This window comes from Salmo salar, chromosome ssa23 (genome assembly GCF_905237065.1).
Source record: "Salmo salar chromosome ssa23, Ssal_v3.1, whole genome shotgun sequence".
In the NCBI taxonomy this organism is placed as follows: Eukaryota; Metazoa; Chordata; class Actinopteri; order Salmoniformes; family Salmonidae; genus Salmo; species Salmo salar.
This window is the reverse complement of record NC_059464.1, coordinates 30958179-30981128: the sequence shown is the minus strand read 5'-3', so window position 1 is coordinate 30981128 and position 22950 is coordinate 30958179. Positions and strand designations below refer to the sequence as shown.

Genomic DNA, 22950 nt, shown 5'->3' with positions numbered 1-22950 from the left:
TTATTGTAAAATGACTTTTATTACATTCTTAAATCCACATATTGTGTCTCCATTGTAGCTACAACAAGAACTCTTAAATGTGTTAAAAAATACTCTTAGGCTTCATATTCATAATATATCCTAAATTATATATTTTAAAAATCCATATTGATTTCAATAATCATCTTAAAATAGAATGAAAACATGATGAATAGAAGGATCATGAAAAGAGAGGAACCTTTAGGGAGATATTGAAAAAACAGAATAACAACTCTCCAAGACAAAAAGGAGGACACTAAACTGATGAGAAAAAATATGACAGACAACGATAGAAATTAAGAAACAAAAGATCACAACAAAACCAACACAGCATACATAGATAGATAAAATCCATCTTTAAATGTAATTACATTTTAGATCCTATTTATTAAAAAATGTAGGCTCAAAAGTCTTGCAATAATATTGATATTAGACTGGGATCAAACTTTTGATACTTTTGTGATCAACATTCACAAGAACATGTACACAGTGATCAAGGTTTTAAGGTCTTCTATTCCGTGCAAGGTGTCGGACTAGGCTAACTGATGAAAACACTGGAACAGAGAGCCCAGCTATCTCCCTGAGTGACTGAGAGGAAATTTAACTGCACACCTTGCGAACTGCCTTAAAAGAAAGAAAAAGCAGTTTTAGGTGTGCAAATACATAACCATCTAAGTTCTAAACACTTACAAAATATTTCACTTAATAGAATCTCCTCTGCCTATCGAACCATGAACTCAAGTCAGTTAAACTAGTTCTGTGTAAAAGTTGGGTGTTGTTATGTTGAGAGAATTAAAAACCTCTTGTGCTGTACTTTTAAGGGGTCTCAGGCTGGAGTGCTTATGAAGTCTACTGAGACATCTAACCAGGGCTGTTTAGACCTTCCTAACTGAAATCGGGAAAGACATTATTGCACAGTCCCAATATGACACGGTTGTAAGCTCACAGAAAAGTATATCCCCCTAAATACCAACTACTTTTATAAATACATGAAGAACCGCACTGTTCCAGCATTGCAAAGTGAAACATATGATTATTGAAATATAATTGGACAGAAAATATTCAAGGCCCGTAAGTGATTCTCTCTTATTGTGGTAAAAGTAATACAAGTATTCTGCTCTGACCAAACCTTTCACACTGCAGCTTGTCTATCTATGTACAAGCTTTGTACTGAGGGTGTTGAGAGTTTTTTGGAATCCCAAAAGCCCCTTTAAGAATAGTTCAAAAGTAATATCCTGCCACACCCAATGTCCCTCTCCCTAAAAAGAGATGTTAATCTAACTTTGACTTCCTGGTATAGATTAATAAAAATCTGCGCTCATTGAAGACAGAGGGGCAGATTTAATGCTCCCAAATAAACAGTGTGGAAAAATATATAAACATAAAATACATATTTTTGTAAATATATCATCATCCTTCAAATTGCATTATAAATTATGACATCTCAAATACTCTATAATCTAAATGTTGAAATCCCTAACTCTGGGGGGTAGCTGATGGCTCTATTAACCCTTCATTATGCCGTGAGTGTTTTTTGAGAGGGTGAGGTAGACAGGGGAGGGTTAGGGAGAGAAGGCATCATTAACAAATCATCACACTTTCAGTTCAGTCTGAAACAGTAGACTGCCTAAAAACATACAGGGGGAACATGAGTCCCCACCTTCCCCATACTGGTCAAAGGGCAAACTCTAAACACCCCTTCCAAATTGTTGTTGGTGCCCAGGTGGGAGCACTGGAAAGTGTTTTCACCACCTATTTGTATTCTTCTTATCATCTGCTTCCTTTCCCTCTTGAACAAAGTCTTGTATTGGACCTACAGACCCCTGGTTTGAGGGATGGGAAAGCTCCTGGGGAACTCTCTACCTCAGTTGCTTTAGTCCTGCCTGTCTGAGGCAGGAGGATGTCCCACTTCTGTCAGTTTCAGGAGGACAATCGTCAGTCTCTGAGCTGGAACCCTGAGATTATTTGTAGCACAAGAAAAGGGTCCAGATTGGGTGAGGGAGGGCTCGTTGTCGGTAAGTGCTATTCATCTAATAATTTTCCATCCCAGTACCCCGGAATATGACCAGAAATACTTTGAAAGATGCTGTCCTGGCGAATCTATTTATTTATTTGCCTTTATTTAACCAGGTGAGTCATTGATAACACATTCTCTTTTACAGTACATCTCTCCCTCTCTCCCAATATATATATATATATATATTTAAATCCCTGTCTAATTTTATTTTTACATGAGTAAATATAAGTGTATAGATAAAGAACATTTAAAAAAATATTTATGTGATTCTTCTCTCTTGCTCTCTCTCTAAGTGGCATTTGCAAGGGAAAATGTAGTGGGACTGAGGTCTTTGATTGCACCTAAAAAATTTAAGTCGAGCTGAAAAATATCAGTGTCTGAATGTGTGCCTGTAAAAATACATGTATAGGTCAGCATAATTGCTTTGTCTTAGTGCTGTGTGTGCAAGTCTGCATGCATGGTAAAAGTTGCATCGTCCATGTCTTGCATGCAAAAAAATGTGCCCACTTATCCATTTGATCTTGGTCCCTTTAAACAGTTTGTTCATAGCATACAAAACTGCAAAGTATGGGCACTACCAAATAAGAAACTGGATAAAAAAAATGTAGCTGTAAAACTGCAATAAGATAAAAAAGAGACTACACAGCATCTCCTCCAATGGGGCAGGATTGTATAGTACATTCAGTCTCATGCCTTGGGCTGTGCTGCATGTCTGTGGGGTACATTCAAGATTATCTTACAAGGACTTACACTGAGAACTGGAAAATAAGTCAAACTGGTTTTACAGAGGACTTCAGCTTAAGGGAGATCTCAAGCTCTCTTAGAAAAACTATCTGAGATTACAAAAAAATACATTCTCAGAACCGTTTTACTCCCCCCAAAATAGGCAGCATGCATATAGTACCCAGCACCTAGTGTTGAATTTTGTAGCCTGGACTGGCTTACAGTCCAAGCAACTCCATAGGGTGGAGGTCTGAGGTGAGAGTAGTGTGTCCTAAAGTGTAGCGTGCAGGGTTGTCACAGAGCTGCTGGTTACTTCGCTGTTGCCACATTCCTCTCCCTACCTCTCGTTCCCTACATATTTGTGTCTCTATATGAATCACTTTCATATCTAAACAGATTTTTAGTCCATTGTGGAGTCTGGGAAGGTGATTTCACTGCTGAACACCTCACGGTACAGAGGGGGGAAATTGTATGCAGTCTCCGGGTGGAGCAGACAGAAAAACTCGAGCTTGTCAATGTGGAGATTGCAGATGGACTTCATCATGGGAAGCTTGGACACCATCTTAGAGGTAGAAGAAGAGACACAGAGAAAGGAAAAAGCGAGACAGAAAATTTGTATCTTTCACATTTCACCCCAAATCCTTTAACAACAGCCTGTTTTAGGAATAAAGGAATATATCATCGTCTGCCAATATGTACCTTTGCCAGTTTCTCCTCTGATGAGCCACCTCTGTGTAGACAATGTTGCAGAGCCAGATATACTTTCTCTTGAAGCTTCTGTACCTGTTGCCTGTCTGTCAACCATGGTCGGTCTGGAGGAAAAAGAGAGCAACAACCACAGTCAGTCTCTGCTGGTTTTCCTTCTTACATATTACTTAGTGTCTGTTTCAGAGCTGAGACATCACCCCAGTCAATGGGAGACAGTGTGAGAGGATTACCTGGTGACAGGAGAACAGAAGCACTGAACAGAGCCATCTCCTCTTCAGAGAGCTGCATACGACTCAGGCTCTTGGCCAGGTCAAACACAGCACCCACAAGGTCATCACAACCTTCGAGGAAAGAGGGGGGAAAAACATGTGTCTTCAAAACAGAAATGGCTGACTTGGTTCCCTAGAATTTTTCGACTATGTGGGTGGGTGAATATATTTATAGACTTTTTTTTGTGTGTGAATATACTCTGATGGAATATTAATGCTTTGGTTTCATAAAGAGGGGACTCACCAAGAGCTTTGAAGGTCTGTGCGCTAGCAAACTTGCTATCAAACAGAATAGTGTTGTTGATTGGGTTGTAGGCGCGACACATGCGAATCAGAAGCACATCCAGACATCCTGAAAAGGAGACCGTAAAGAGACCGTAAAGATGGAGAGGGGGAGAGGAAGAGGAAAAGGGAGACAAAGGATGCTCCAACACGTACATACAAACAATATGAAATAAAACATGAATTCCATGTTGTCAGTCAATAGAATACATCCATTTCATATCACAACATCAAATGTATTTCAATCAATTATAAATAAAATAATTTTTACAATACAATTTGTAACAATTCAAACAAAGATGATGAACAAACAGCACATAAAAGGGAAGGTGGGCGAGAAGAAAAACAAGAAGAGCCATCCTTAGAATAATAACTTTTTTCTTGAACATCGTTGGAAACAGATGTTGCCACATTAGGTTAAATTGATTATATATTCTAAAATGTAGTCCTAAGTGGCGAAGTTTGTTTGTCTGCAGACACACATGTTTGTCAAATATACTATTGTGTATGAATGCTGTATTACTGAAACATGGACATGCAGTTAATGTCTACATGCTCAGGTTGTCTGAACAGGAACTACAGTGGGCTTCGAAATTATTCACACCCTTGATAAAGATGAGCAAAAATGACTGTATAAAATACAGTGTCAAGAAAAAGTATGTGAACCCTTTGGAATTACCTGGATTTCTGCAAAAATTGGTCATAAAATTTGATCTGATCTTCATCTAATCACAACAATAGACAAACACAGTCTGCTTAAACTAATAACAGACAAATGATTGTATTTTTCTTGGTTATATTGAATACATAATTTAAACATTTACAGTGTAGGTTGGAAAAAGTATTTGAACCCCTAGATGAATGACTTCTCCAAAAGCTAATTGGAATCAGGAGTCAGCTAACCTGGAGTCCAATCAATGAGATGAGATTGGAGAATCCTTCCAGATCCTTGATATCCTTTGTCTGCGCTTTTGGACTTATGTCTTCAATTCAAACCACAGGTTTTCAATTGGTTTCAAGTCCGGAGATTGAGATGGCCATTGCAAAATGTAGATTTTTGTGGCCAATTAACCATTTCACACACATCAATATCCACACAGAAATAGTTGATTGGCCACAAAATCGACATGTTGCAATGGCCATCTCAGTCTCTGAACCCATTGAAAACCTGTGGTTTATATTGAAGAGGGCAGTCCATAAACACAGACAAAGAATATCAAGGATCTGGAAGGATTCTGTATGGAGGAATGGTCTAAGATCTCTCCCAATGCGTTCTCCAACTCATAAAACATTTTAGAAAAAGGCTCAGGGACGTTATTCTCGTAAGGTGAAATCAGGGATGTCAATCATTTTGACCACTACCTTTTTGAGAAAAATAATGGTTACTTGTTTAACAAAATCTCTTTCTCTGAGAAATTCTATTAGTATAAAATAATATAATTTCCCCAATGTTTTTTGCATACAATATAGCTCAGTATTTTAATGATTTATTTTATACAATAATTTTTACTCATCTTTATCAAGGGTGTGAATAATATCAGACCCCACTGTATGCTTTGAGGTCAGAGAAAGCTGGTGTATGAGGCCATGGAATAGAGTTATGAAATGCACTCATCTTATGTCCTAACAATAGGTACTGACCTGCTTTGAGAAGAATGACCTGGTCATTCTGACAGAGATCCAGGAATCCAGTGATGCGCTTGGCAAACTCCACCACGTACTGGATGGCATTGGTGAGGTGGATGGCACACTGCTGCCACATGACCTCCGCAGACTGAAAGAGAGAACAAAGGGATGCCCATGTTAGATATAACATTGGGAATAGCACATAGTGGTGTAAGAGTAAATAGGTCACAGGTCACTGAGTTAATCTTGATTCAGGACATTGATGTTTACCTTGCTCTGGAAGCTGCGTGTCTCCTCAGGGGTATACAGGGACCAGACAAGCCTCTTCAGCTCCTCACTGCCATGCTGACTGGTCTCTATGTGAGACTTTACCACACTAGCAGTTATACGTTCTGGAAATGGACAAGACATGTATGGTTTAGCTATCAACCACACTCAATGAAAAAATGATCTAGTGTTAGTTATAGTGACATACAGCAGATGGTGATAGAGTGACTGTTCCACTTACCGATCTCGAGCATGGAGAATCCCTCGGGTAGAGGGTTGAGCAGCGCGTGTGTGAACAGGCCGGACTCGTGCAGCAGCTGGTACTCGTGCTTGATGTGGTGGTTGCTGTCTCCGAAGTCCAGTCCGTTCTGTTCGGGCGAGCTTTGAGAGGAGGAGCTGCTACCCCCGCTTCCCCCCATCATTTCCAGATTGCAGTACTCTCTTTCGGCGCCCTCTGGTGTCAGGGGCAGGTCACACAGCAGGCCGTCTGGCAGGGTGATGTCATCAAGGTCGCTGAGGGCGGCACTGGAGCCTCTGCTGTATGCACGGCTGTGACCTCCGACCTCACCTCCCTCCTCATGGGCAGCATTTAACTCCTGGGACGCCTGGTGTTTCTGGACCTCAGCATACAGGCTGTCTCTCTGCTTTTTGGACATGCGGCCAAACTTCACCGCTGTACCAGGAAAGGAGATAGAGTTAGTAAATAATCAGGGAATGAATTATGAGCTCATACAGTAAGTCCATATGGAGCCAATATGGAACTTGAACAATTGCAAATATAGAAGAAAATCCACTGATAATTTAATTTCATTGCATCACTGCTGTCGCTCAGGCATGATTCCAGGAGTGATTTTACACAGTGTAACACAACTCCACATTTGGCCTTTCAATAAGACCCAGAGAGCTCTAGCGTCCGGTGAAGCGACAGACAGTGGTCCTCTCTGGACTGACCTTGCGTTGTGTGTGTGTGTGTGTGTGTGTGTGTGTGTGTGTGTGTGTGTGTGTGTGTGTGTGTGTGTGTGTGTGTGTGTGTGTTTCACACTCACCATCACGGCTCATGCCTAGGGCCAGGCACTTCTGCAGCCGGCAGTGTTGGCAGCGATTCCGATTGGTGCGGTCAATCAGACAGTTCCTCTGCCGGGAACAGGAGTATATAGCATTGTTCTGCTGGCTGCGTCGGAAGAAGCCCTGCAAACACACACACAAGCACAAACACCATCAGGGAGGCAGGTAACCAAGCGGTTAGAGCGTTTGGCCAGTAACCGAAAGGTTGCTAGTTCGAATCCACGAGACGACTAGGTGAACAATCTGTCGCTCTGCCCTTGAGCAAGGCACTTAAACATAATTGCTCCTGGGTTGCCGTCAATAATGGCTGATCCCTGGCCGTGATCCCACTCTCAGGGGGAGTGGGAATTGCAAAAAACACATTTCCATTTCATACCAAACACTTATACAGGTTCCACACTTGTACAGGTTACACACGTGTACAAGTGTGAAACAGGACACATAAGCTTGAGCTATTTGACCATGAATACAGGTGCAGGGATGGATGGGCACTGGGCAAGGGCATACCATATATAAATAGTCTAAATTGATTGAATTTGCTGTGGGTATTCTAGAGGGATGACAGTACGCAGAACTAAAATAGAACACTTGGAGTAAGTATATCTCTGAGATAGAGGTAGCTCACCTTGCAGCCTTCGCAGGTGATTACACCATAGTGGATCCCTGATGACTTGTCCCCACAGATCTTGCAGGGTATTACTTCAATTTGTGCTGGAAGTAGAGAGAGAGGAGGAACATTTAGTACATTGCATACTTAACACTTAAGACTCACTAGACTAGATAATAAAATATAACTTGATGGTGACTTGGGTTTTGATCTCTTCATGATATGGTCCGTAGGAACTGTGCCAGAACTGTCTGAGAAAGTGCAAGACAGGTGTAGATATACCTACCCTATCAAATAAGAAGGGATAGAAACATCTGCTCAATCTTTACTCCCAACTGCCCTGATTTTGAACTCAACAGAAACACTATTCTCCGAGTTGGTATCCACGTCATACGAAGGAACTTCCCTTGACAACACCCACAAATTGGGGAAAACAAACATTCTTTCCCATTGACTCCCATTGTAAAAGAGCCAACTTCATCGTAAAATGTTTTGTTATATATGAATTACATGCAGAAAAACTGCTGTGTTGTTTAATGTACATGTAACCAGCCAGAAAATCCTGATCTATGGTTCGCAATGTTCCCACATAGAGAAATAGAGCCTGCGAGATGAGTCCTGTGGCTTCAGGCTATTTGGCGTGGGAGAGTGGGAAATGTGGGGAACCGGTGCCCAAGTAGGCTACTACTTTGAAGAATCTCAAATATTGGTTACTACATGATTCCATATGTGTTATTTCATAGTTTTGATGTCTTCACTACTATTCTACAATGTAGAAAATAGTACAAATATAATGAGTAGGTGTGTCCAAACTTTTGACTGGTACATCACAGGTAAGACATTTAACTTGTTTAGAATAGTCTGTTTGTATCTCCACTCACTACTTGTAGCTGTATAGTCCATTTGTTTGTGTTGTTGGTCTTGGCTAGCTTAATGTTCTAGCACTGTCATGAAAAGGGGCATGAGGGAAGCCCTACAATATGATGTTCTTCTAAGTAGTGAGAACGCTTGGGCAGTAGCAGGCAATGTTGAAAAGTATCCTTTAGACATGTACTTTTCTTAAATGTAGTTTTGTAATTGACTAAAACAAACAAACAACAAGAAAATGGCATTTTAAAAAGGTTACGTTTTTGCTGTGAGCCAATGGGGTAAACCACAGGTTATTTTCCCCACAAACGTGCGGGGACGTGACGTTCTATCTAATACCGACTGGCACTATCAGAGTCAAAAGCCAATTTGCAGCATTTTGCAGGAAAAAAACCTCCATACTGGTGATACGAATACAGAATGTATTCATATAAACAGAGCGTTTAACAGTATGTGCAACAGTGTGTGCACAGCCCTGAGCCCTCTCTCCCTGGAACAGGCTATTATTTTCATCATACCAGAGTAGCAGGTTAATTGCATTTACTGGGCCTGGGGTAATAACGTTTCACTGTTCCTCCTCCAGGGTGAATTAAATGATAGGAGGTTAACAAAAGCCCCCGCTTCAGGAGAGCCTCTTCTGCTACACAAGATAAAATGGCTACTCTCAAAAAACAAGTGGTTGTTTTTCTGTGTTCGCTTTGACTGCTGGGTGTGTTAAATTATTTTTTTCTAAACTATTTTGTATTACAGTGACGCAAGGCGTTAGGTAACATTTACTTTGCAGGTAGCAACTGTATTAACGGCCCTTTACCAGCCCAACCAATCACACGAGTGAGCCTGTGGCTAGATACAGTAAGTGCGTCACACACGGGGAGCAAAGCAAATTACTACACTATAAAGTTGAAATCTCAGCTTCATAGATAGGAAGGGAGAATGCTCAACTACTACTGCTTTGTGAGTGGGAGTCTTTTGCATAATGTGAGTGAGATATTTGAGTGGCTTCCCAGATAGAATTCCTACTGACCTACAAAAAGCAAATAGGGAAATAAATATATAAAGGCAGTGGAAAAAAACCTCTCTCTCTCTCCGCACTCTCTCTCTACCCTATCTAGCGCCCCTGGCCCCCACCCTCTCCCTGTTATATAACTGCCGTCTGGCCGAGTTTCACGAACACACTCATTCAGGGGAGGTGACCCTAGCAACGCCGTGACGAGCCTACCCCTTCCCTCTCTTATCGCTCCCATAGGTTCCCGGGAGCATAGCTTTGTCTCTGATATGTTAACTGACATGCTGCTCAGCTGCGTGGAACAGTCAGGCTATGAGAGAGGAGGAGCTGTTCTACTGACACACTTTCCAATTCAGCAAGGGGGAGGCGCTTTGGTTGGCATCCCTGGCAATTCATCTGATTTCTTTCTTTCCTGTTTTAAGGTGGAACCAAATCTGAATCAATCACTGACAGGGGAATGGAAATGTTCACAGGCTAAAAAAAACTGTCCATGTTTGATTAGTGAAAGATTGATTATCACTTTAGAATCTGTAGAGTAAATACAGGTGTATTGACATCCATGTTCCACTTATGTAACACCAGGGAGTGTGAGAGTATTTTAAACATATCTGCAGTATATTCTGAAGGGGCTCTGATTGTAACTTACACTGGTGCTCAACTTGTGGAAACATGTCAGGTATTTGAGTGCAGTTTCAGCTGTCTCGGAGCAGTTCATAAAACGAGTTCTACCCCTAGCATAACCAGAGTCCTGCAGGAGTGTTATGGGCTGTCTGGACAAGTCACAGTTACATAATGGGTCATGGCTTCAACACCTGAACCCTTTTTACACAACTCTAATTCATTTCAGGACATTTGAATCACGTGAAAGAATATGGCATTTAAAGTACACAAAGTACCATGCAGTATGTAGCACTATGGAGCAGTGCAGAATGTCAGCAAAGTTCCTGGACATTGTTTCAAGAATGACGAGTTCTCGTGGGCCTTACTTTTCTGGTTTGGTCAGTGGGTCAGGGACGTTTGACCTGAAGTCTTGCTCTGCCAACAAGTTTAAGCAAAGGACTTTGTCTTTTACTCTCATAAATTAACTCTCTCTAGGAAGACTTATCTCATGGAAAACAACAAGTAATAACTATGTAATAGCCGTTGCACCATGGTAAATACTAGGTAATTAGTGGGCAGAAAAATAAAGTGTAACCAATATGAGTAAGATAAGATGATATAGGCTACATATAGAGGAACCAGCTTAAAAAGTATTCATATTAAGGGAGGCTACTGATGTTCAATAGCCTTTTACTAAGTGGGAGAGGAGTGTTGTGAAATTGTTGTTGAACAAATTATTATCAAATAACTCTTCATGTATAATCTAATTCAAACCAAGCATGGCGATACTCTAATTCAAACCAAGCACGGCGATACTCTAATTGAAAACAAGCACGGCGATACTTTAATTCAAACCAAGCACGGCGATACTCTAATTCAAACCAAGCACGGCGATACTCTAATTCAGTCCAAGCACGGCGATACTCTAATTCAATCCAAGCACGGCGATACTCTAATTCAATCCAAGCACGGCGATACTCTAATTCAATCCAAGCACGGCGATACTCTAATTCAATCCAAGCACGGCGATACTCTAATTCAATCCAAGCACGGCGATACTCTAATTCAAAACAAGCACGGCGATACTCTAATTCAAAACAAGCACGGCGATACTCTAATTCAAAACAAGCACAGCGATACTCTAATTCAAAACAAGCACGGCGATACTCTAATTCAATCCAAGCACAGCGATACTCTAATTCAAAACAAGCACGGCGATACTCTAATTCAAAACAAGCACGGCGATACTCTAATTCAAAACAAGCACGGCAATACTCTAATTCAAAACAAGCACGGCGATACTCTAATTCAATCCAAGCACAGCGATACTCTAATTCAAAACAAGCACGGCGATACTCTAATTCAAAACAAGCACGGCGATACTCTAATTCAAAACAAGCACGGCGATACTCTAATTCAAAACAAGCACGGCGATACTCTAATTCAGTCCAAGCACGGCGATACTCTAATTCAGTCCAAGCACGGCGATACTCTAATTCAAAAACAAGCACGGCAATACTCTAACTCAAAACAAGCACGGCGATACTCTAATTCAAAACAAGCACGGCGATACTCAGTGGCGAGTCCAGGGGGTGGCCACAGCCTCCCCTGAAATCTGATTGCCCACACCTAGAAATTCTGAAATCTGATAGGTCGTCTATGAATATATTGATTATTTCGATCAAGACGCGCACCTACAGTAAGACTCATTAATCTCACTGGAGAAAGAATCGGAGCGAGCAAAACTGTGCCCCTCTGTTTTAGTATGTGTAGCCCATGTATCTGATGCTGACTGGATAAAATAGTATGACATGTCATATTATTTTTGGCCAGACAGCATCATATACATGGGCTACAGATACTAAGACAGAGGGGTCCTGTTTGCCTCGCTCTGTAAGGGTGCGTGCTGGTGGCAGGGAAGTCAGGCGCAGGAGATCGAACTTGGTTTAAAACGAAGCAGTTTAATAAGTGCTCAAAAAATATACAAAATCATACAAATGGGTACAAAACCCGTCGCACACCAGAACATAACTTGCACAAAGCTTACAAACAAACAATCACCGACAAGGACAATGAGGGGGAACAGAGGGTTAAATACACAACATGTAATGAATGGGGATTGGAAACATGGAAAATGTAAATGTAAATGTAAATGTAAGACAAGACAAAAGCAAAGGAAAATGAAAAGAGGATCAGCGATGCCTAGAAGGTCTGTGACTTTGACCGCCGAACGAACAAGGAGAGGGACCAACTTCGGCAGAAGTCGTGACACGCTCAGATGCTTTCTCTGGTGAAATAGATTCAGCCTCTTGCGAATTGAAGAGAAATTCTGAAACACTGATAGACACGAACTTGAAATTTTTTAGAAGTTCGTTTCTTTTTTTATTGTTAACATTTTGGGGGAAGCCTGGCTTCCCTTGGTATCCATGAATACACACCACCTTGTAGAAAAATTATGATTGCTAAATATTGCACAATTTAAAACACTTGCCCAAAACACGTGTAAATATTACACTAGAAATTGTGCCTTTATGTATCATACTTATGCTAAAAATGTTTATTCTATTCTACTGAGCCATTTACTTTATGTCCATATTCTTATCTTTTATTATTTCTTATTGTTGCTGCATTGTCAAGAAGGAACCTGCATGTAAGCATTTCATTGGAGAGTGTATACCATGTGTATCCAGTACATATGACTAATAAAACTTGAAACATGAACGAGGCTGAATGTCATTACACTTATGGTGGTTGTAATAGATGTCCCTTTCCATTCCACGTGCGCAGGTAACCTACTTAACCTACTTTTTGAAGTGATTTGTTTGACAATCAGATGAAAACATCATGACTGGATGTGTTCATGACACATTAAAAGGTAATACATTTTTACAGTTAAATGAAATGTCTATAAAAAAATGTTGCGTACGCGCAGTTATTATATTGAAAAAATCCCCCTAAACAGGGTCTGTGCCCCACCTTGGCCACCCCATTCAAAATATTCTGGACATAGCACTGGCGATAATAACGTACAATTACTTGTCACGTCCTGACCAGTGAAAGAGGTCATTTGCCATAGTAGAGTGGTCAGGGTGTGGCAGGGGGGTTTGTTTTGTAGGTATTTTGGGTTTTCTGTTTCTATGTGGGTTTGTTCTAGTTATCATTTTCTATGTGTTGGTTTTCATGTTCGGCCGGGTATGGTTTCCAATCAGAGGCAGGTGTCTTTCATTGTCTCTGATTGGAAGCCATACTTAGGCAGCCTGTTTTTCGTTTGGGGTTGTGGGTAGTTGTTTCCGTTTAGTCTTGTGTACCTGACGGGACTGTTATCGGTCGTTTGTTGTTTTTTGTTGAGGTGTATTCATTAAAGAAAAAGAATGAGCACTTTACACGCTGCGCCTTGGTCTCCTTTCAACGACCCCTGTGACAATACTAGCTAGCAAATTCACACTGCTTCAAAAAGTGCTGACAACGTTCATGCTTTATTTAATATGCAGACAATTGTGATTGAAGGTGGGAAATGTTTTAGCGCAGTGAAGCAGTTAGTGGTACTGTCAGACTTCTTTCACATAGGATTTAACCTACAAAGCATTACATGGGCTTGCTCCTACCTATCTTTCCGATTTGGTCCTGCCGTACATACCTACACGTACGCTACGGTCACAAGACGCAGGCCTCCTAATTGTCCCTAGAATTTCTAAGCAAACGGCTGGAGGTAGGGCTTTCTCCTATAGAGCTCCATTTTTATGGAATGGTCTGCCTACCAATGTGAGAGACGCAGACTCAGTCTCAACCTTTAAGTCTTTACTGAAGACTTATCTCTTCAGTAGGTCCTATGATTAAGTATAGTCTGGCCCAGGAGTGTGAAGGTGAACGGAAAGGCTGGAGCAACGAACCGCCCTTGCTGTCTCTGCCTTGCCGGTTCCCCTCTTTCCACTGGGATTCTCTGCCTCTAACCCTTTTACAGGGGCTGAGTCACTGGCTTACTGGTGTTCTTCCATGCCGTCCATGGGAGGAGTGCGTCACTTGAGTGGGTTGAGTCACTGACGTGGTCTTCCTGTCTGGGTTGGCGCCCCCCCTTGGGTTGTGCCTTGGCGGAGATAGTTGTGGGCTATACTCTGCCTTGTCTTAGGACGGTAAGTTGGTGGTTGGAGACATCCCTCTAGTGGTGTGGGGGCTGTGCTTTGGCAAAGTGGGTGGGGTTATATCCTGCCTGTTTGGCCCTGTCCGGGGGTATCATCGGATGGGGCCACAGTGTCTTCTGATCCCTCCTGTCTCAGCCTCCAGTATTTATGCTGCAGTAGTTTATGTGTCGGGGGGCTAGGGTCAGTCTGTTACATCTGGAGTATTTCTCTTGTCTTATCCGGTGTCCTGTGTGAATTTAAATATGCTCTCTCTAATTCTCTCTTTCTCTCTTTCTGTCTTTCTCTCGGAGGACCTGAGCCCTAGGACCATGCCTCAGGACTACCTGGTATGATGACTCCTTGCTGTCCCCAGTCCACCTGGCCGTGCTGCTGCTCCAGTTTCAACTGTTCTGCCTGCGGCTATGGAACCCTGACCTGTTCACCGGACGTGCTTGTTGCACCCTCGACAACTACTATGATTATTATTATTTGACCATGCTGGTCATTTATGAACATTTTAACATTTTAACATCTTGACCATGTTCTGTTATAATATCCACCCTGCACAGCCAGAAGAGGACTGGCCACCCCTCATAGCCTGGTTCCTCTCTAGGTTTCTTCCTAGGTTTTTGGCCTTTCTAGGGAGTTTTTCCTAGGGAGTTTTTCCTAGCCACCGTGCTTCTTTCACATGCTTTGCTTGCTGTTTGGGGTTTTAGGCTGGGTTTCTGTACAGCACTTTGAGATATCAGCTGATGTACGAAGGGCTATATAAAATTAAATTTGATTTTTGATTTGATTTGATTTGATTTACAATATGTTGCCTGTAAAAAAAGGGCCAATGTTTATATGACCCCCTTACAAACAGGGAATTCAACTTTTATATAGCCATTGCTTAAGGCTGGCACCACAGACTGAAATGACATTTTTATCATGTACAGTTGAACTCGGAAGTTTGCATACACTTAGGTTGGTGTCACGGCTGTCTGAAGAATGGGACCAAGGCACAGCGTGTGTTTCGTTCCACATATTATTTAAACTGTGAAACTATGCAAAACATACAAATAAACTCCTAAACAAAACAACAAACCGTGACGAAGAGGTGCAACATAAACTTACTCAAAATACAATCTCCCACAACCCCAGGTGGGAAAAACAACTACTTAAGTATGATCTCCAATTAGAGACAACGATGACCAGCTGCCTCTAATTGGAGATAATCCCCCCCAAAAAACATAGAAATACAGAAACAAGAACATGACAACATAGAAAATCTAAACTAGACACAACCCTGTCACGCCCTGACCTACTCTACCATGCAAAATAAAAGCTTCTATGGTCAGGACGTGACAGTTGGAGTCATTAAAACTAATTTTTCAACCACTCCACAAATTTCTTGTTAACAAACTATAGTTTTGGCAAGTCGGTTAGGACGTCTACTTTATGTATGACACAAGTCATTTTTCCAACAATTGTTTACAGACAGGTTATTTCACTCATAATTCACTGTATCACAATTCCAGTGGGTCAGAAGTATACATACACTAAGTTGACTGTGCCTTTTAACAGCTTGGAAAATTCCAGAAAATGATGTCATGGCTTTAGAAGCTTCTGATTGGCTAATTGACATCATTTGAGTCAATTGGAGGTGTACCTGTGGATGTATTTCAGGCCTACCTTCAAGCTCTGTGCCTCTTTTCTTGACATCATGGGGAAAATCAGCCAATAGACCTCAGAAAATAAATTGTAGACCTCCACAAGTCTGGTTCATCCTTGGGAGCAATTTCCAAATGCCTGAAGGTACCACGTTCATCTGTACAAACAATAGTGCGCAAGTATAAACACCATGGGACTACGCAGCCGTCACCCCGCTCAGGAAGGAGACACGTTCTGTCTCCTAGAGATGAACGTACTTTGGTGTGAAAAGTGCAAATAAATCGCAGAACAACAGCAAAGGACCTTGTGAAGATGCTGGAGGAAACAGGTATAAAAGTATCTATATCCACAGTAAAACGAGTCCTATATCGACATAACCTGAAAGGCTGCTCTGCAAGGAAGAAGCCACTGCTCCAAAACCGCCATAAAAAAGCCAGACTACGGTTTGCAACTGCACATGGGGACGAAGATCATACGTTTTGGAGAAATGTCCTCTGGTCTGATGAAACAAAAATAGAACTGTTTGGCCATAATGACCATCGTTATGTTTGGAGGAATAATAGGGATGCTGGCAAGCTGAAGAACACCATCCCAACCGTGAAGCATGGGGGTGGCAGCATCATGTTGTAGGGGTGCTTTGCTGCAGGAAGTTCAAGCTTGGTCGCGAATGGGTCTTCCAAATGGACAATGACCGCAAGCATAATTCTAAAGTTGTGGAAAAATGGCTTAAGGACAACAAAGTCAAGGTATTGGAGTGGCCATCACAAACCCCTGACCTCAATACCATAGAAAATTTGTGGGCAGAACTGAAAAAGTCTGTGCGAGCAAGGAGACCTAAAAACCTGACTCAGTTACACCAGCTCTGTCAGGAGGAATGGGCCAAAATTTACCCAAATTATTGTGGGAAACTTGTGGAAGGCTACCCGAAACGTTTGACCCAAGTTAAACAATTTAAAGGCAACGCTACCAAATACTAATTGAGTGTATGTAACCTTCTGACCCGCTGGGAATGTGATGAAATAAATAAAAGCTGAAATAAATCCTTCTCTCTACTATTATTCTGACATTTCACATTCTTAAAGTAAAGTGGTGATCCTAACGGGATTTTTACTTGGATTAAATGTCAGGAATTGTGAAAAACTGAGTTTAAATGTATTTGGCTAAGCTGTATGTAAACTTCCGACTTCAACTGTACCTATCAATTTTAAGATTTGTTAGTATCTTCGTCCATTAATATCAGTATTTTCAAGGAGTAAACATAAAAATGTCAAAAACTTGAATAAAATGTATATTTTTATTTAGTTATCATACTACCGTCATCAACATTTTTATGAATTTTAACCACTTTAAAATGGACATACATCAATAATTGCAAGCTCACTACATTAAATTACATATAATTTCAAAGCATATTTCACAGAGAATGTTACAAACTGGACTATATTCAGTAACTTACTTTGAAGAGATGATGATTGGGTCTAAATAGGCATTGGGTAGTCTAAATAAAGTGTACTCGTCTTTAACTGCTATTTCCCAAAAGTCAAACTCTTCCCACATGCAAATGTATTTTTCTCAGGTTCAAAAGCATTTGCATTCACCAAATTTTCTGTGGTTATCCTTAGATATATTCTCCAGACTTGCCCAAAGAAAATTGTTGATATGTTGTAAAAATGCTATTCTAGATAACATTTTCTTTGGAAAAATTTACCAAAAATGTCTTTAGTATTCTACAGATAGAAAGATGAAAAATGTATTTATCCAAATCTGCTCTGGACAACTCAGGTCCTGGAGTGTCTTAACAAAATGAAACTTTAGGCTGACTTCATCCAGTGTCCCCCCAAAACTTTTTGTGCGATATGCAAATATGTGCATATTTAATGAGATATTAACAGTGAGTTAGCAGTTTGTCATACTTGTTGCAGGCTGCAAAGGCGTCAATTTCCTACTTAACTCTGAATGCCCCCCCCCCCCACAAAAAAATATGGAAAAATATGCATACTGTCTTAATAAAACTACCTTTTCCTCCCCCATGCTATGGTGGCTAGATTCTTCTGGACGTTGAGTCTAGCAGGGGTAAACAACAGACTGGTGCAACCTGTTTGGCTGAATGTGGTACATAGCCACCCAAGACAGTAGCAACGATTTTCAAATGGAAGATGCACAACAAATTTTACAGTAGATATGGGGGTATTTGAATTTGGCCCACAGAATTATACCTACGGAGGAGCGGCTTCTATGGAGGAACTTTGAAGGTCTTTTAACTTCACAGTTGGCTTAACTTTGGACCAGAGAAGCTAGCTGTGTGTGCACAGTGGCACCAGAATAAAAACAACATCTTACTTTTAATAAATCCAATGTGAAATGTGATAACTATAGTGTCCCTAACTAGCAGTGAAAAAGTTAATCCATTCTAATTACAAATCTCTCTCTATCATCTGAATCATACTTGTAACTTCAGTAGGCTACAGCTATGCTTCAGAGGGGGAGGAGCAGGTAGCCTACACGCACACACACTGGCAAAGACGTTCAGCTTGCAGGCAGACACTGGAAGAAGTTTCTGATTGACAGAGGTAGGGCTTTGCATAGGCGCTTGCTGTGTTTTTTTGTGGGACTGGAATAAAATGGCCGGAATGTAAAATAACGTTATTAAACGGTTCCCATGCTATTAAAACAATGGTTCTGTTCCGGAACAGTTTAGATCACTTTAGTTCCCGGGTTCTGATTATGTTCCTTGAAAGATGTTATTTTCTAGACTTCAGTTCTGTTCCATGATCCGGTTCTAGCCCCTGGTTTTATGTACTCACTGGTCGCGGGGGATTAGGAGTGTATTGCCGGATACGCTATTTACATTTGGACACCATAGACCCGACAACGTATACTTTGGTGAACCTTGGAGCCTTGGGGCTAACTAGGTCAGTTGGTGGAAATAAAAGTACAGGCTTTGTCACCGGCAATAAGTCAGCAAAACGTTGCTGGCAAAACGTCTTGGTTTGAAAGGTGCAGGCTTTACTGCAGGCTTCACTGCTGGGACAAGCAAACTGGCTGTCTCTGTCAGCTAGTTTGCTTGTCCCAGCAGTAAAGCCTGCAGTCACAGAGACTTTTCTCTCTTATCTTATCTTACCTAACCAAACAGCTCACAGGGAGTCTGAAGGTCCTATTTACCGTCTACTTTGTATTTACTTGACACACTGTATGTTTAACCTCGAAGTAGTACTGCATAGCGATATACTTTAGCACAAATGCTACAGCCAGAGCGTATAACCTACATTGCATATGCGATAAGGGTGCTTTAAGGTATATATAATATGGTCCTCTTGTCCTAGAGCTTTATTGCAGGGTTAAGGGGACATTTAGTTCTTAAAACATAACCCTCTCTCTAGGCTGGGCTGCTGATGGGGCCTTCAACTACAGTACCTAGCTAGCACCTGTTTTCTAAACAGTTGTGTGGATAGTGACAACTTATCCCTCTCTCTCTCCACTTCAGTGTGACCTACAGACACAAAGTACTCTGTGAGAGGGTATGGCTGATACAGAGCCCCACTCTTTAAATATGCACAGGAGGAATGAGTAATTCCTCTGTAGGAGTAAAAGGAGTGGACTGAGAGTTGACTGAGAGGCCCCAAGGCAGGAGTGCATGGTGGCATTTTTTTTTAATATATATTTTTTATTTCACCTTTATTTAAATAGGCCATGGTGTTGAAGTAATTACAATAAAGCAATTAAACACTGGAATGGTAGGGTGTGCAGAAGATGAATGTGCAAGTAGAGATACTGGGGTGTAAAGGAGCAAGTTAAATAAATAAATACAGTATGGGGATGAGGTAGATTGGATGGGCTATTTACAGATGAGCTATGTACAGGTGCAGTGATCTGTGAGCTGCTCTGACAGCTGGTGCTTAAAGCTAGTGAGGGAGATATGAGTCTCCAGCTTCAGTGATTTTTGCAGTTCTTTCCAGTCATTGGCAGCAGAGAACTGGAAGGAGAGGCGGCCAAAGGAAAAATTGGCTTTGGGGGTGACCAGTGAGATATACCTGCTGGAGCGCGTGCTACGGGTGGGTGCTGCTATGGTGACCAGTGAGCTGAGATAAGGCGGGGCTTTACCTAGCAGAGACTTGTAGATGACCTGGAGCCAGTGGGTTTGGCGACGAGTATGAAGCGAGGGCCAGCCAAGTTATGACATGCACACAGGCAACTAAACACAAACAATATCCCACAAAACACAGGTGGGGAAATGGCTACCTAAATATGATCCCCAATCAGAGGCAACGATAAACAACTGCCTCTAATTGGGAACCATATTAGCACCAACGTAGAAATAGACATACTAGAACACCCCCAGACACGCCCTGACCTACTACACCATAGAGAACCAAGGGCTCTCTATGGTCAGGGCGTGACAGGCCCAGAGTTTTTCCATACTGTATAGGGAATCAAAGGATCATACCATCCATCCTAGGCAGGGAGTTAAAGCTCAGGGAGTGGAAAGTTAGCAGTTAGTTGTCAGAGAGAGGCACCTTCACACATACTGTAGCCCCACTGTGAACATCTCCTGACAGATAGTGACTTTGAGCTTGATCAACAGTGCCCTTGGGAGCAGAGAGCTGCCATCACTGCTATACTTTGTCTTTGATCCCTTGCTAAAACTATAACCTAAAACTATACCCTACATGGCTGTAGCACTTCAGACAGTGTGGCAGACAGAGTTTTCTTCTCACGTTATAGAAGTGCACTTCATAAAAGTCATTGCTACAGTGGCTAAAGCCATTGAGTTTACAGTAGCCCTGCCATTGGCACCTGAGGGTCCATCCATAGTCACAGAGGTGTGGATTACCGAAGAGAAAGACAGCCAGGATATATATAATCGATTCTACTATATATTGATGCAAGCCGTACTTGAAAACAAATGGGTGACATAGATTCTGGTTAATGTAATCAAGTTGCTAAGCTCACAATGGAAACTGAGTGAGGGCTTAAGGTGTCCTGCTGAGAGGTGAATGTAGGCTACTGGTTGTTGGTCCCCATATCCTGCTGCGACTCCGCATAGAAATTGCATAATAAATGTACAATTCGGATGAATATTTTGGATAAAAGATATTAGATGATTTTTTTTTATTTAACCTTTATTTAACTAGGCAAGTCAGTTAAGAACAAATTCTTATTTACAATGAAGGATTACAATTATTTGCTGAAAAAAATCTAAAATCACAGTCAGCTGTCTGGTAAAGTATGAAAGACCAACATGTGGTCTTTTGGCTTTTGTAAATAAATGATTTTCCATATGATGCAAAATAATTGCCTACCAAATAATAACTGGCCTACAATAAATGGTTTAATATGCCTTGTAGGTAAAGGAGGTTGCTTGTACACCACAAAAGGCTCTGTTTTTGACAGTCAACCACATGGGTTTGCACATGCCATGAAACCTCTGCTCTGCCACCCCCCCTAGTAACCACTGGTTCTTTTTTTCACTGATAATGTCCTCAGATTTAAGTAATAATAGGCTAATGTTCATTGTTTCCTTAGAAATGACGAGAACCCTCAGAAGCCATGCCTCCCCACCCACCCATCCTCCACCCTCTCTGAACGCTGTGTAATCCTCAATGACAGAACTAGGTCAATGGAACAGCGGACTCTACCTCACACAGTCCGCCATGACTGGATGCAGAAAACAACAACAACACCCACCCACGCACCACGAGTAGGAATGAAACGAAATCAGCACTCTCAAGTTTTGAGGAGTTGGGGAAAAATATTTGTATATAATATTAATACATATATTTTATATGATCAAGTTAATTATGGCCAACAGTACTAATGCAAATACAACCTACCTACGTCCAGAATGGCAAACAGAGCTGAACAAAGATAATATGTAGGCCTAATAAGAAATATATTACACGATTATATAATGTTTTTCATGAGTCTTTCAATCACTCTCCCACCTCCCTTTTCTTACATAACCAAAAATGCTTGCTGCCAATTGCTGGCAAAGACAAACAAATCACCATCTACATTAATCTGCACACTAATAGCCTATGGGCCATTTTTACTTGATTTTGATGTACTTTTTAAATGTGCAGATTTAAAAGTGCAGTGTTTTTATTATTTTAAATTAACTTTGTAAAATTTCCTGACGAAGCACACAGAGTGGGCTACTTGATTATTTGTCATATCTCATGGCCAAACAGTTTAAACTTATCTGAGATCTATGTCGTCGTTCATTCCCAAGCGCGCCCAGTTTCAACACATGCACTTCGGTCTGACAGTTCAGTAGACTATTTCAAAGTAATGCGTCTATCACAGTTTACATTACTCCCATACAAAACTGTCACTTTAATGAGCAAAACACAGACATATACATATATGCTATACATGTTTGTAATTATTAGAATAAATGTAAACGTACCTCTCATATTCTTGCTGTGTATTTGAGTCGCAAAACTCAACGTAAAGAAAATAAAACGAAGGAATATGAAGACGATATACGCTTTTTCGCTCCGAAAAGGAGCTGTTGAAAGTAAAAACAACAAATCCTAATATGTTTTCTAATAGCTGGTATTTGAAACAAACAAAATATCAAACGAAAAGTTTAAGTTTGTTAACGTATTTACTCCGTGTAGCACAAGTATTCTTCCTGTGACTGTTCACAATGAAATATTGTGGCGAACTCCTGGTCTTCCCACCTCGTTCCTGTACTGGTGCTCACTGTCTCTTATCGCTCGCTGCTGTAACCTTCTTTCGGCGCGTGGACTCTCACATGATCTTGCTCGACTGTCCTGCCTTTTCCCCGCGAAACAGCGCGCGTCCCCTTCCGCGCGCTTAAGGAGGATCGGGCTTTCACTTGCGTGGGAAAGTGTGGCAGTGTGTCACAGGAGCAACATCGTGGGAAATATTCCTACGAGGCTTTTCTTTTCCTCTTTAAAAGACGAATACATGCTTAAAAAGTAGGCTGTCTCAAGTAGACGTAAGCATAGTGGTGCTCTGATTGTGCGTTTTGCTTTTGTCTCTTATCCCACTACAAGGCTATTTTGTTATCAAATAAGAAGCACGTTATTACATAGGCTATATGTACATTGATAGTTCTGTATTCACAAATCAAACCTGTCTAATATCAAACGTATCCT

At 41.2% G+C, this 22950-nt stretch overlaps 1 protein-coding gene across 1 annotated transcript; it reads right to left on the bottom strand.

Moving 5' to 3' along the window:
* LOC106584392 (nuclear receptor ROR-beta) lies at positions 1 to 22629 on the bottom strand. Its single transcript, XM_014169656.2, has 10 exons — positions 22233 to 22629; positions 7601 to 7686; positions 6957 to 7098; positions 6152 to 6583; positions 5914 to 6035; positions 5659 to 5791; positions 3980 to 4087; positions 3697 to 3807; positions 3458 to 3570; positions 1 to 3320 (listed from the first exon to the last, which is right to left on the bottom strand). Exons 1-10 carry the CDS (start codon positions 22237 to 22239, stop codon positions 3159 to 3161), a joined length of 1416 nt encoding a protein of 471 aa, XP_014025131.2. The 5' UTR covers positions 22240 to 22629; the 3' UTR covers positions 1 to 3158.
* Between the last annotated feature and the right edge of the window lie 321 nt (positions 22630 to 22950).